This window comes from Plectrocnemia conspersa, unplaced genomic scaffold, assembly GCF_051122295.1.
Source record: "Plectrocnemia conspersa isolate PC_06_02 unplaced genomic scaffold, ASM5112229v1 ptg000001l, whole genome shotgun sequence".
NCBI lineage: Eukaryota > Metazoa > Arthropoda > Insecta > Trichoptera > Polycentropodidae > Plectrocnemia > Plectrocnemia conspersa.
This window is the reverse complement of record NW_028277165.1, coordinates 18,523,948-18,538,570: the sequence shown is the minus strand read 5'-3', so window position 1 is coordinate 18,538,570 and position 14,623 is coordinate 18,523,948. Positions and strand designations below refer to the sequence as shown.

The window sequence follows — 14,623 nt, the reverse complement described above, 5'->3', positions numbered from 1 at the left end:
GGAATCAATAACTAAACTATTAGATTTACTATCAAAAAAATATAGTTTCTTATTATTAATTATTCCACAAAATAGATCAGATAACTATATATGCATAGGATTATTAAAAGTCGTGTCACTTTAGTCAAACAAAGGTTACTATACAAAAATAAATGACGACACTGAAATTTTGTAATTATTAATTATTATTAATGTAACAATATAAAATAATTAAATATTGTTTCTTAAAAAAAAAATATATTTGGTAACTTATATAACATTACTGATGACACATTAAAACACATATTATACATACATAATAAATAAATATATCTATATAATACATAGCAAAATTGATTATCATATTATTGGTTTTATTTAGATTCTGGCTTGTGTGTTTTCCGATGGTTTTTCAAATGTCCGCTCTGTTTAAATTTCAGTCCGCATTCAGTGCACTCATACTTTCGCTCTCCCGTATGCACGGTCATGTGCATTTGCAAATGTCCACTCTGCGTGAACTGCTTCTGACAAATTTGACAGACGTAATTCTTTTCACCCGTGTGTGTCTTCAGATGACTCTTCATATGAACGTTCTGAGTGAACCGCTTGTTGCAAAGTGGGCAAGAAAACTTTTTTATGCCCGAGTGAGTCCTAATATGATTTAACAGATGACCTTCTTGCCTGAACATCTTTTGACACACAGAACAAGAGAAGTTCTTTTCGCCGGTGTGTATCAAATAATGATTCCTCAAATGGTTCGAAAACGCAAATGTCTTATTGCAAACATTGCAACCGAACCGTTTCTTCGGGTAATGAATTCTCATGTGGTTTTTTAGCAAGTATGCCATATTAAACGTCTTTTTACAAATCTCGCAGTCGAACAAATCCGAAGGGTCGCTTTGATTCGTAGCCATACTTCCCTCTGGAGTTAATTTTTTTGATAATTTTTTACTACTGTTACATTTAAGCTCCGCTTTCTTTGCTCTATCGTAGTTGTGGTCTGAAAGAGGATCCACGTCAGGACATTCGCCTTCCGGATCAATATACACGTTGAAATGTAAATAAGTGTCGTCTAATAGTTCCGATTTAATGTTGACCGGTTGATTCAAATCTAAGCCGTGTTTTAGTAAGTTTAAATTTGACACGTGAAAGTAATGCGATTTCATATCAAGAGTTTCGACAGTAATTTCATTTTGAACCTCGCCTGTCTCCATTTTAAATTCAATGTCATCGTTTAATTCCATAACAAGACATATAATGGCGCAATTCTAGCAATATTATATCTGAAAAAATAATAAAAAAAGTCATTAACGTAGTGCTTATGTGTAGATTTTTTATAAGCACCTCTTTTTATTAATATCATAAAAAATAATATTGATTTAATTGTTTTTAATTACTTAGATTTTCTTGTTATAAATACCATTATTTTGCGAATATGAAGTAAATATGACCAATCTGCAGGACAGCGAACAGGCTGGTCAAGTTTGGTTGACAGTAGTAGTGTTGCCATACTAAAAAAATATGTTTCTCTTATCAGTATTTTTTATTCAATAATAATTTATAAATTATAAATTTAGTTTATTAAAGTTACTTATTAATAATAAATTTCACGTTGTATTATTCGATTATTAATTACAAGGGTAAGTTAAATTTAATGTAATAAAAAATTAAAACACAACCTATCGTCCTTTGTGTTTTTAGCTGTCGAATGAGGAAAAAGCATCATAAAATTTATTCATTTTCATACTACGTATATGTAAATAAGAAATTACCTCTCATTGTAATTTATTTAGTCCTTTATAGGACACCTTGAACAAAGTGGTACATGTATATACCACCAAAATTAAGGTTTATTTTTCCTATGTTTTTTTTTTAATAATTAACCTAATGTTACAAGAGCACTCGTGATAACGTACATTGCTAGGTCAGTTTACTATTTAATATAAAGTTGATTTAATTTAGAATATTGCCGCCTAAAACGATAAAAAAGATATTAATTCGTTTTTAAAAGATGTAAATAAAACAAAAATAAGTGTCCTATAAAGGGTTAAATCGCAAACATTTCAATATTAATGTTGAAGGCGTTTCAATGAAAGAAATAACTAAAAAATATTGCAATAATTATTTATTAAGAAAAAATGTAAAAAATTAGACTATATAAATAAAAAGTAAGAATTTGAGACTAAATGAGAACTTTCTCGCTTTTAATTAAGAGATGGAATCGATAATTCATTCATAATCTAACGTTTGAACAACGTCATTTTCGATCAACATCTTCGATAAATTATTCAAATACAATTAACTTATCAAATTCCGTAGATAACTCTTTTCAATACAATACGTAAAACGACCTTCACCACTTACATTGCAAATGGGTATAGTCAAAAAGATATTCAAAATGCTTTCACATTCAGAAATGTCGACTGCAAACCTGAAATTAAAATTGTATACATCTCAACAGGATTTGTGATGTTTTTTCTTTTACAAATGCTATATAATGAACAGCTTTGTCAATGTCTTTTTTTATATTTTGTAATTAGTTTATCAACACATTCATTGAAATCAGCGTCACTGGTTTTAAAATTAAAAAATAGTTCAAAATCCTTTTAAATATCATTGTATTTGCCACATATCAAAGATATTTTCAATGTGAGTGCATCACAAATAACCATGTAAGTGTTTATTACGAAATTTTGTTCAACAGAAAAACATATTTCATTTTAAGTTATTTCTCCAAATTGTAATTTCCTTTTTTTATTTCTAGTTTCCTTGTAGTTTTTATTTTCATTCAGCAAATTGGCATCATTCGCTATTTCGTCAAATTTTATTCCTTACATCTAAAATGCATTCGGAAAGAAAAATTAAAAGTTTGATCCCAAATACAAACTGTACTGTGTATCCTGAAGCGATTGAGACTTTTGAATATTTAGACCCATAGCATTTACTGTGTACCAATTAAGTAATAATAACGATTAAGGCGCTTTATGATACCAACGTAGCTTTACATCATTATGTAAAAAATGTAGGCTATAAAAATTAATATGAATAATCTTCTCACATTTTGTTAGTAAGATAATTGTATTTATTGACAAATAGTACAGTTTACAAATTTAATAAAAAAACAACTGTTAGCTATCATATTTTTTCAGCAAGCTAATGGCAGCTCATGTATCAAAGTGAAATTTGTTGACGTATAAAAAGTAAAATATTTTTCAATAAAAAAATGTGCTCCAAAAATATTAATATATAATAACAATAACACGAAGATGTCTTTTATTAAATTTTATTTACTCATGAAATATATGTACATTTATTAAAAATAATTAAAAAACGTCTTATATATATTTTTAGTGTTAATCACAATGTTGCTTTTCTGTTTATGTAATATAGTTAAAGTAAAACAGGCAATAAATAAAACTCATCTTGTTCTAAAATAACATTTTAATTATGTATTTCATTTAGATACTGTCACATTGTATTGTAATTATTACGATTAAATAATAGTTGTTCACAAAAGAACTATGTGATATAGCGTTTACTAGTTCAACTATTAGATTTCAATAGAATAACTGTTCATAATATTGGTTAAATTTAGCAATGTGAGAAAATCAATAAATGTAACTCCACTTTTTAACCTATATAAGCTTCATTTAAAATAAATAGTAAAAATAACAAATCTAAGCCACCAGTTAAAGCTAATCACAAAGCCTTAAATATTTTTTATTCTTTTTCATTTTTTGAAATAAATTTTACCCATGGCATCAAAATATAGTTGGATTTTATTTATAATAATATTTAAAAAAATCGACAATGATCTGTTACATTTTAAATATAGTCTAATAATATACAACAAACATTCTATTAAACCTATATCGAAATTAATGTAAAATATTCAATCATAATTGCCACGCACTCGCACTATAATGCACACCAAATAATCATATGATCGTTGATCTCAAGTTAAACTTTGCAAATTTAGCTGTGTTATGCGTAGCTTATAAACGATTTAGACTTTTATTTGCACTAAGCAAATATAATTATAGTCATTCGATGGAATACATGTTGGAAAGATATGTTATATGTTTTAAAAAATAAAATCTCATTACCTGTAAAGATACGCTCGATGAAACAAATTTGTAATTTATAAAATAAATTAAACACAAATGATAATGAAACTTTTATAAATATAAGAAAATGTATCAAATCTATGACTTTTACATTTATAAATATATATGGTCAGTATTAAAAATATTATAAACAATTACGTAATACTCTTACTTATTGAAAACCCAGTACCAACAATCTAATTGATATGAACTTTACAAATATAAACATTTTTTTTATATATTTATACATATGTATATTAATAAGTCATAAGCGGTCCATATTAAAACGTTAAAACCCTATCAGAATTGTCTAACCGCATTTATGATTAGTTTGTTATCGATCCGATGTTAGCTAAAGTTTGGAGTAAGAAGATAAGTAAATTGTATAATATTCAAATACTCGATTGCGGAAGATCTACTAAAAGATTTTAAAAGAAAATTTTAAATATAATTAAGATCGAGTAGAATAAAAAATAGAAGTTTCACAATGGCATATACTCAAATACACCAAGGAAACATTAACCAATGAAATCTCAATAAATTAATATATGTCCTTTACGACTAAATGCAAATCAAAGCTTGAAATGTTGATTATTAAACATATATAATTCAAATAACATCGCATAGTTCTTATAGCGCCGAAAGAACATTATTCAATGACAAGAATATTATTTATATTAATCTTAATCTAAGCGTGTGTCTTTATCATTCAGTTTATTGTTTGTACATATACAAAAAAAGACTTTATTGTGCATTCTTTTTAATTTCAGGGGATGCATTGCACATTTCTCTCATGTCTTCACGGAAGATCACTCGCAGAACCCCCATCCCGAAAGGCAGGTAAGCAAGTAAATGTCGTTCGTACGTAAAGATTGTGCAAATTTCAATCGACTTGCTTACGATTTTTACTATTTTATCATATTGTTTTCAATACGTATATATAATTAATATAAGCTGTTTATAATAATGAATGATATTACACCACAATTTGGCATTATGGTCATTTTGCAAATTTTATAACTATAATATATAAGTGACAAAAAAAACATACCAAAAGAATTTATATAATCACGCTGTTGTAATTAGATAACATATTTATGTATAAAAAATAATCACAGGTTATTCGCATATAAGAAAAGTAATTTAGAAGTAAGACATTCATGAGTTTTAATATACAGTGAAACATAATTTATAATAAATTTCACTGTTACATAGCTATAATTTTTTACTGATATATTATGTGAGAGCAAAAACAATATACAACAGCTTTTTAAAAAAATATGATTACTAAATTAATAATGTTCTTAAGAAAAAGCATGTAATAACTTAATTATTTTCTCTATATAATTAAAACAGTTCAATAAAAATTAGTCATTAATCTGAAGTTTGTAATTTCATTTCTGACTAGATAAATTCGAAATCTGCTTAATAAACCACTGTACGTATGTATAAAGATTATTAATTAGGATTTAATTATTTCTTTTAATGAAAGTTCCATTATTACTTTAATTAATACATTTTCTTTAAAAACACATTTTTATTGTATCCACCATAAATATCTGAAGCTAATATAAAAAAGAATACTTTTACATATAAATCAACATTCGGAAGCATTTAAGTCGATACTGGAAAGCTTCTTCGCTTTTGTGAGGCGGTCTAATTCAGCAGCCGCGTCTGATCTGACAGCGGCTTTATCAGGAGGCGTCGGTGAAATTGGTACATCGGTAGCTGCCGGTGATCTAGGCGAATTGGGACCCATAACGTTTGCACCACCGCCACTTCCAGGTGAACCCGTCTTTTTATACAGAAGAGAATTGAAAAAGTTTGCTAACACTCCTTCTCCGGCTAAAGTGTTAGAAGCGCTTGCCATAGACACTTTATCAAGCTAAAATAAGAAAAAACATTAATTAACATTAATTTTCTTTAAAAAATAGTAATAATGAAGTAGTATTTATTATTAAAAAACATGAATACCAATAAAGCCCTTCGGCTATACTATAAGAGTTTTGAAAGAGCTTCCTAAAAAAGCTATAAAGTCTATTTATTACATTTATTTTCAATGCAATTTTTCCATGCTCAAATAATTCGAGTACCAGGACAATCTTAGAATCAATTATTAGTTTGCTACTAATATTCAGCAATCGGATGTACTAGAGAATAATTATTGCATGAAAACAAGCTAATTTCCGATTAATCATTTTCCGGTCACAGTACTATTTTAAAAATGACTCAAAAACGTCTGGCACAGACCCACTTTTTCTTATGCAGCAGCATAAAAACTTGCAGCCGTTGTAAAACATTTATAAATATTCGTAGAAATTCGTTTTTTACAAAAAAAGGCTATGATAATTTTCTTGAGATATTAGCTGATTATTGAGATGAGAATTCACAAAATTCAAATTTCAGTTAACTCAGACATGACCGGGAAGGGGTTAAATTGGTTTACGGCAACAACATGCACCGTTAGGCAATTTCACAGAATTTTTGTGCTGTAAAATGGTTGACTGCAACTGGTAAGTATGGAGAATTAGTCAGTACAGTCAAAACAAATAGATAGCTTTAAATTTGACTAAATTCATGTAATGCTATAAATCCATATCCTACAAATTATTTTATATACCTTTTTAGGAGAGCTTTGTGAATTTATTTGAACTGATTGACGGGATGAGGAACGTAACGGCGATTCGCCCCTAGGGGCGTGCGGAGATCCGGCAGCAGCGCCCGGCGCCAAACCGCCGCCTACGTGTAACGCTCCCAGTTGTCGTTGTAAGAAAGTTTGCTCATCTTCTGCGTGAACTTCGGCTTCACGATTAGAACCACTCTGTTATTAAAATAAAAAGTATTTAAAAACAACATCAATTACAATAAAAATACGCTTAAAACTATATTTAACCTTTCTAGTTGCAGGCTGAATTATAACATCCCTATAGTAATCGTCTGGTTTGCACGTATGCATATTTTCATATAAAATACTAATTTTCTTTAAAGTGTCCCATCCGGCTGGACTGTAAAAAATAAAATAGACATTATCCTGAAAGTAAAAACAATATATTTATACATACATTAGAACAGCATCTTTTTCTACGACGAGAGCTGGTGTTCTGAATGGTAAGCTGTAAATTTTATGAGTGAGATATTTATACAAAAGGTCGCAGTTTTTGTCCTCTTTTGCACTAGTATAAAATAACGCAGCACCATATTGGAGACAGAACCGTCTAATCCACTGTTGCATAAAGTCGAAATGTTCGTCTCGATAATCATGCTCCTTTTCTAATGTAGTCATATAGTCAGTCTGTAAATTACAAAATAATGTTTTTTTCAGTCAAATTTTAATGATTTAATGATGATTTTTGAGAACAATTAATGTAGGAGGGATTTAAATGTAATTTTAGAAAACATTTTAATATGGTGAGTTGTTGTAAAGTGCTATAAAATCAAGTTATTACTCTCAATTTCGGATTATTTAGAACTAATTTAATAACCAATTTCCGTATATTTTTTATTTTACTTTAAAAAATATATATAATACCTTAGTCAGTACGACTACAATATCCAATCCTAAATTTGTAGTTAAAACCGATTCTGGCAAAGGCATTCCATCATCATTATCGATGTTATGTTCAATTTCATCGTTCAGATTCCTCGAAGACCTCTTCATCGGCGAGCTAGCTTGCTCCATTTCATCTCCGGGTTCGGTATATTGTTGCCATGATCGTACACACCTCTGTCTCGCATCTTGTCTTTCATCTAATAATTATTTCATAATTATTAAGACATACTTACTCTTCTGAATTCTTATTGAGACTTACCATTAGTGATGGGCAATTTATCTAAGTGATCTCCTAGAATCGAAGCCCAACTCTGCAATTGATCCAATAGACCCCACGGCGTGGTCATCGCCACGGTGAGAATCACAAGGGTGTGGGGGAATGTTTTTTCGTTTAAAGCAAATTTGAATAGATTCGTATGACCGGGATCGCCGTCCAAGACCCATACACTCAATCGTGTATGATCTGAAAGGTGAAAATTATTAGTATTCAATATCGTGTATTATGAATTAAATCAAATAATAAACAGTTTACCATCTCTGTATTCGTCCCGCACGTCAATGTAAGCATATTCTAAACCGGAACCTTTTTTCGGATCTTCAACACCCTGCAGCTTTGCGACGAGTGTTGTTTTTCCGGATTCGTTGTCTCCCAAAACCAGCACATTTTTGCACGTGGAAAGCTTGGTGTTTCCTTGGTTTTGCACTTCTTCTAGAATAGAAGACCTGTAAATATTTGGATTATATTAATATTTATATTGCAATTTTTATGAATGTAAAATAATTCATTGATTAATTTATGCATATTTGTTAATTTGTTAGTATATAATTTTTGTTATGTATATATTATTATTTTATATTACCTTTAGAGTTTATTATAGAAACAAATCAGTGATTATCAACATTAAATTGTGTTTATTTATTTTACTACTTTTTTGTGTTACTATGTTTTAATAATATATTTTGACACTTTTTTAATTTTAAATTTCGTTAATTTATTTTAGATATTATTATATATTATTTGGGTTTTGTGGTATTGTTTTATATCAATTCAGAGGCTCTCAATACTTTTTATTAAATAAATACAAAATATTTTTGGTTTTGTTTATTTATTTCGTACTCTTTAATTTATTGCTATTATTTTCTCTCGAAGTTGTTTACATTAAATCAAATTAATTTTTTTATTAAATAAATATCATATTTTTTATTTATCATTTCTTCAGTTATATATTAAAATATATAAATAACTATCTGGGGTATGGCAAAACAATGAAAGATCAACCATAGAACATGTACAAAGGGTTAATACCATACATAATCTTGATAAAAAAGTTTAGTGCATAATTGAGCTTATATTATAGTACAAAATTTAATGATTTCATATTAATTCAAACGTAATTCAGAACATGTATATCACTTCACTTAATCTAAATGTTCTCTCCATCACAACAGTTAATATAATAGATTGCTATGCTTTGGACTCTACAAGCATTATCATTATCCAATTTAATATATTTAGCATGTGCATTGGACAAATTATATACATATAGGTTGCATGATGAAAATATTTATTGAAAATGTAGTGAAAAAATTTACAACCAGTGATCTTTGAGAAAATGGTTACACTTAATTATGGCATCATTTTCTTAGATTTTGCAGTGACTAGTGGGTGTTGTTTTCAAAGATTTTTTTCATTAGTGAGATTTTCAAAAATTGCACTAAAAAAAAAAGTTAACCTCGGACATTTTTTCTCGTTCACGGAAGCTTAAAAAAAAGGTCACCTTGTTAAAACGTGAATCACAGGAATCGGGATTATAAAATTAAGACCCACTAGCAGTGAAATGTCATCATAACCTTTGAAAGTACACCTATATCTCGATTTACGAGGTATCCGTTTTACACAGTTAATAAAAATAAAACACAAAAAATGGTAACAGGTTATATATTAAAAAACTACCAGTGACTGACTAAATTTTGCCCCGCCTCTGAATTTTAAACCAATTCTAAGGAAACAACAGGTACATTAGAATACAGCATCAACGAAGAGAAATATTATATTTGTTATCCCATTTTAAGTTATGTATATTATAAAGAATTGTTATGTAATATTTTCGAGTACATAGTTATTGTAATTTATAAATAATATTATATGTTCGATGTATGCAATTTTGTATGAAGTTCCAAGTATCGATTTATGTGGATTTTTATTTTTAGTAACTTATCATCTATTTTTGTGTTCTATGCTTCAATTTATGCGAAATTTCATGGAACATATCTACCGCGCAAATCGAGGTATGACTGCACTCAGGATGCTAATATTTATAAATTGCAGTAGGTAAGCATCTGGATATGTGACTTACACAACGGACACATATCTGAGCGAAAAGAAAACAACTGGGAATAAAACTCCATAAAATGTGCTGGCATATCAGTCTGGAATCTCAACTGTCATTAACTTGCACGCACCCATGCTATACCGCTTTATCAGAGAATTTCGCAAGAGAGAGATGGGTGAGTATATCCCCTTTTCTCTCGCACGGATTCGTGTGTGTGAGAACGAGAGAGATAGGGCAAGGTGCCTAACACTCGGATGCATGCATCAGACAGTGTTTCAATCGTGCGTCAGTATTTGTTTGCCTGTTGTCGGGAGAGTACGTCGAAGCACAGAATATTTCTGGACTTCTCAATTATTTTTCAACTTAACAAGTATGCTTAATATTTTTACTTCGGTAAAATTTTTAATAAGCTAGCTTTAGTTTAAATAATATTTATAGTGATGGCCGAAAGATATAATGATTCCGATGAATCGGATCTCGATTTTTAAGGTGTTGTGTTGTATGTATGTGTGAAGGGTTGCTCGTCACAGAGCTGTGTGTCAACTGCATCAAGTAATAACATGCCCAGATTGCTCGGCATTTAGAATTTTTTTAAATTTATTATTATTGTGTTATATTTTTATATTGTTTTATTTTAAGTAATTTAGGTTTATTTTTATAGATATTTTTTTTATCATTTACTTTTTTAAATCATTTGTAAAGGAAAAAATGTAAAAAATTATATTGTGTTTTATTGCGAACGTTCAAGAAGTACCCGCGTGCTTGACATCATCGAGTCCGAGTATGAAATGCGTTTGTGTACGTGCATAGACAATGACAAAAAGGCATAGCATGGTCTCATTCTAAACTCGATTAAAAATATTTCGGTCTTGTGACAGTTAAGAAACAATCTGTTACTGTACAAAACTATTTTTAAGCCAATATGGACATATAAAATTAAAATTTGGAAAACAGCCAAAAAACAACAACATTGAAATGTATCAATCATGTTTATAGCAAACAAGACGCTTCATTAAGATTTTCTTGTTAGGATGATGAGATATAAAATGCAAGCAAGATATATGTCGACAGATTGAGGTTATATGACTTCTCAAGAGATAACTTGTAATTTCAAGAGTCTTACATAATAGGTTGTAACATATATTTGTCTCATTTTCTCAGCTCGGTGGTGTATCATCTATTTTTTGTACAGTTATTAAGTTGATGCACGAAAATATTACTTTTTATTTAGAAAATTTGATGTTGCTATTTTACTACAAACAATGAAAAAATATATCACAATTTTTGAAAAAAAAATGTGCTGTATGTGAACCGATGCTGTAAATGATTTGACGTACAGAAAGTAGTTTCGGAGATTTAGAGATTATTTAATTTTTTATGTCTAAAATGTATCTCATGCCAGACGACTTGTCACCGCAGATCATGAATGATGGCGATCGACATTTAAGTAAGTCCAAGATCTTCATCATCATTGCCACTACTGATTCGAGATATTTACAAAAACTCAAGGTGGTCAAGAAGCTTGGTAGTTGGGTGCCACATCAATTGAGCGATAAAAATTTGTTGATGAAAAATGAAAACAAGTTTTTCTTGAATAACTCATCACTGGCGATGAAAAATAAATTCAATACAACGTTAGACGAAAGATATCTGGTGGGATTGAAAGGGCGTTACAAGCTGCTGCTACCGAACGAAACTATCAATTCCACAAAGTACTGCTAACAATTGGCCAAACTAAAAGATGCAATTTGGCTGGGATGTATTAGTGTGTTCACCGTATAGTTCGGAGCTTGCACCTTCAGAGTATCATTTGTTTAGAGCTTTTCAGAACTCTCTTAATTATGTATATTTACCAGATTTGAACTCTTGCCAAATCCATTTGAATCCCAAGAATTCTTCAAGAGAGGAATCCCTCAGCTGCCAGAAGATGGAAGGTTATCAATTAAAACTGAACATACATAACTTATTGAACTTATTTCAGAATTTATAAATGATTTCGGAAAAACTTAATAACAGGACAGAAAAATTATATGTTAACCAATTTTTTTTACTGGCTCTACAACCCAATATGTGTCTTTGCCTCCTTTTTTATCAAGTGTTTAACTCGTCGCAATGTTACGAAATACAATTAATTAAAAATCTTTTAATATTTCAATTTTAAAAATAATAATAATAATCTACAATTTGAAAATTGATAACATTTAAATTCATGCATTAACCTTTATTATCATAGTAATAAAATATAATTAATATTTTTTATTCCACTATTGAGAAGTAATTTATTTATAGAAATACGATATCAATTCAGATTACTGTACTTTTTTTTTAAACTTAATTCAAACAAATTTTCGAACTGATTAACTAACGAATGTTTATTCATAAATATAATTATTTGGCAATGATTTTAGTTTGGTGCTAATAACGTGTTTTCTTATGCTTTTTGGCCATAATGGAAAAATTGGAGCAGTAACTATTGAATTTTTTGTTTAAAAATTACAAATACCTAAAAAAAAACTACGGTATTTTTAATCAACACTTGTATTCTATTGCTAATGAATATGTTTATACGATGCACGTAAGTAGAAGACTGGCTGTATATGGATATGTTTAATATTAACCTTATTTCATATAGTAAAAAATATCTGTCAACCGTTCGATGAGATATTCGGCACGGATGCGCCTGAGAAAGTCGCAGACGTAAGCACATTATTTAGTATAGTACAATAGGCGTTCGTGTGAAAATTATCCACGTATGGACGGCTGTCAGTGAGTGCGGCAGTGAGTCATCCCGTGACATATAAGGTTAGGGCGGGGGCGGCCAGGGGGCCACTGACCAGAGATTGTCCTTGGCGGCCGGGGCTGGGGACGCGCCGGAGGGCGCAGGCCCGGCGGGTGCGCGGCCAGCGACATGCATCTCGCACCGTGCCTCAACCGCCGCCGGGGCCTCTCGGTCGCTCCGAGGCGCTCGTAACTGTAGTTCTCGTCTATGCTCGACCATAGACAACGCTCGTTATCTTACGGATGTGACGTCGCAGGAGGAGCGAAATTTTCAATTGCGCAAATTTCATCAAATACAATTACCTTAATTAATATTATTATATATCTTTTAATTTATAACTTTATTAGCTACTTTTTTATTATCAATGTAACATTAATAATAATAAAATACAAAATATATCCTCATTCAGTTTTGGAGATATTTTTGCACTTCAAAAAAAATCATCGTACTATTTCTTCACTACAATTTCTTCAAAAATCGAATTTTCGTAAGTAGATCTTGATCCATATCACACACATCTTCATTAAAATCTATTCTAAAGTTTCTAGTAATTGCTCAACACTAAATTCAATTAACCCATTTTCAATGCTTAATATGTTTTAATAAATGTTTTTCTTTACATAATTGATCGTAATAAAAATAAAAGTGAATAGAGAAATATACCTATCCAAATTAAACAGGTCTATTGAAAAAAATCTACCTCCTTCAAAAAGTTCTCTTGAAATTGCTTGGGCATTAATTTTAACCTCAGAAAAATATAACGATATAGGCCTACTAGACAAAGATAAAGAAGTTAACAGCCGAGCAGTGGATACTCCAAAGATAACGTGATCAAAATAAATGCTCGAAAATAATTGAAATAAGTGTAAACATAGTTTATTTAGATTCTGCTTCTTGGGAAGACTTACCAATAAATAAAGACAAAATAAAAACTCTTCTGGTTGGAAATAGGCCAAAACAAGTGAGCAAGAAATAAATTTAGGTGGAAAAAAAGAAAGTTTTCAGTTGTACATTATAAAGGGAAATTTTCAAATGGAGATGAAGTTTACCGTAAATATCTCCAGTATTCTGTATGAACCGATAAAGTTTTCTGTTGCTGCTGTTGTTTATGTTGTTGTATTTAGCGAAAACACAAGTTCAAGTACAAGTTTCATTCAGAATGGATGCAACGATTGGAATAACATTTCAGCGATTCTGTCTTCACACCACAAGAGTGTTGAACATATTACCAACTTTTATAACTGGAAGGGCATGTATACATTAAAACAAGTCGCAACTATAGATAGTGTTAATACAAAAAAAGCTTAAAGAAGAAAAATAGTACTGCCATCATATCTTAGAACGTATAATATCTATTGTAAGAGTTCCAGGTGCGTAAAATTTGGCCTTTCGTGGCAGCAGTGATAAACTTAATGCTCATGACAATGACAAATGTGAAGTTTAGTTTCTGTTGAGCCCGATCAGTAAGCAATCCCATTATTGAGATATAATCATAAAAAGGACACGTGCATTAATGGAAGCTTGAATTATATGTATTAACTCTTCCACTGCGTCTTCTGTGTCATAGTTATATTTTTACTTCGTTTTTGACACTGCAAATTCACGTATGATATATCTAATGTTACTTAATAAAAATGTTTAGTTTAGTATAGTTTTTTTTCACTTTGGGTTATTTAACAGTTTTAATATATGGAGATTTAAAGCGTACTTTTGTTTAGGCAAATGTTTTCGACTGAAATACACGATATTCCATTGTGTTTATATTTATATGGAACAAGTGATTGAATTTATAAAACGCAGGTATTCTTAAACTTGGATATAAACAATATATTGCTTACTGCGTTTAAAATGATTTCTTAATAAGCTTTTACGCTTT

At 29.9% G+C, this 14,623-nt stretch overlaps 1 protein-coding gene and 1 long non-coding RNA gene across 3 annotated transcripts; both read right to left on the bottom strand.

Annotated features, from left to right (window-relative positions):
- Window positions 1–220: 220 nt before the first annotated feature.
- Window positions 221–1,492, bottom strand: LOC148239060 (uncharacterized). Of its 2 annotated transcripts, none has more exons than XR_015811025.1 (2): window positions 1,400–1,492; window positions 221–1,262 (listed from the first exon to the last, which is right to left on the bottom strand). It is a non-coding gene; the product is annotated as an uncharacterized LOC148239060 (long non-coding RNA). The 2 variants fall into 2 exon arrangements; XR_015810940.1 differs by having other exon boundaries at window positions 1,377–1,488.
- Window positions 1,493–5,602: 4,110 nt separating this feature from the next.
- Window positions 5,603–12,956, bottom strand: Dlic (dynein light intermediate chain). Its single transcript, XM_088188274.1, has 8 exons — window positions 12,803–12,956; window positions 8,168–8,358; window positions 7,895–8,098; window positions 7,615–7,832; window positions 7,148–7,377; window positions 6,979–7,090; window positions 6,706–6,906; window positions 5,603–5,970 (listed from the first exon to the last, which is right to left on the bottom strand). Exons 1-8 carry the CDS (start codon window positions 12,880–12,882, stop codon window positions 5,683–5,685), a joined length of 1,524 nt encoding a protein of 507 aa, XP_088044400.1. The 5' UTR covers window positions 12,883–12,956; the 3' UTR covers window positions 5,603–5,682.
- Window positions 12,957–14,623: the final 1,667 nt, after the last annotated feature.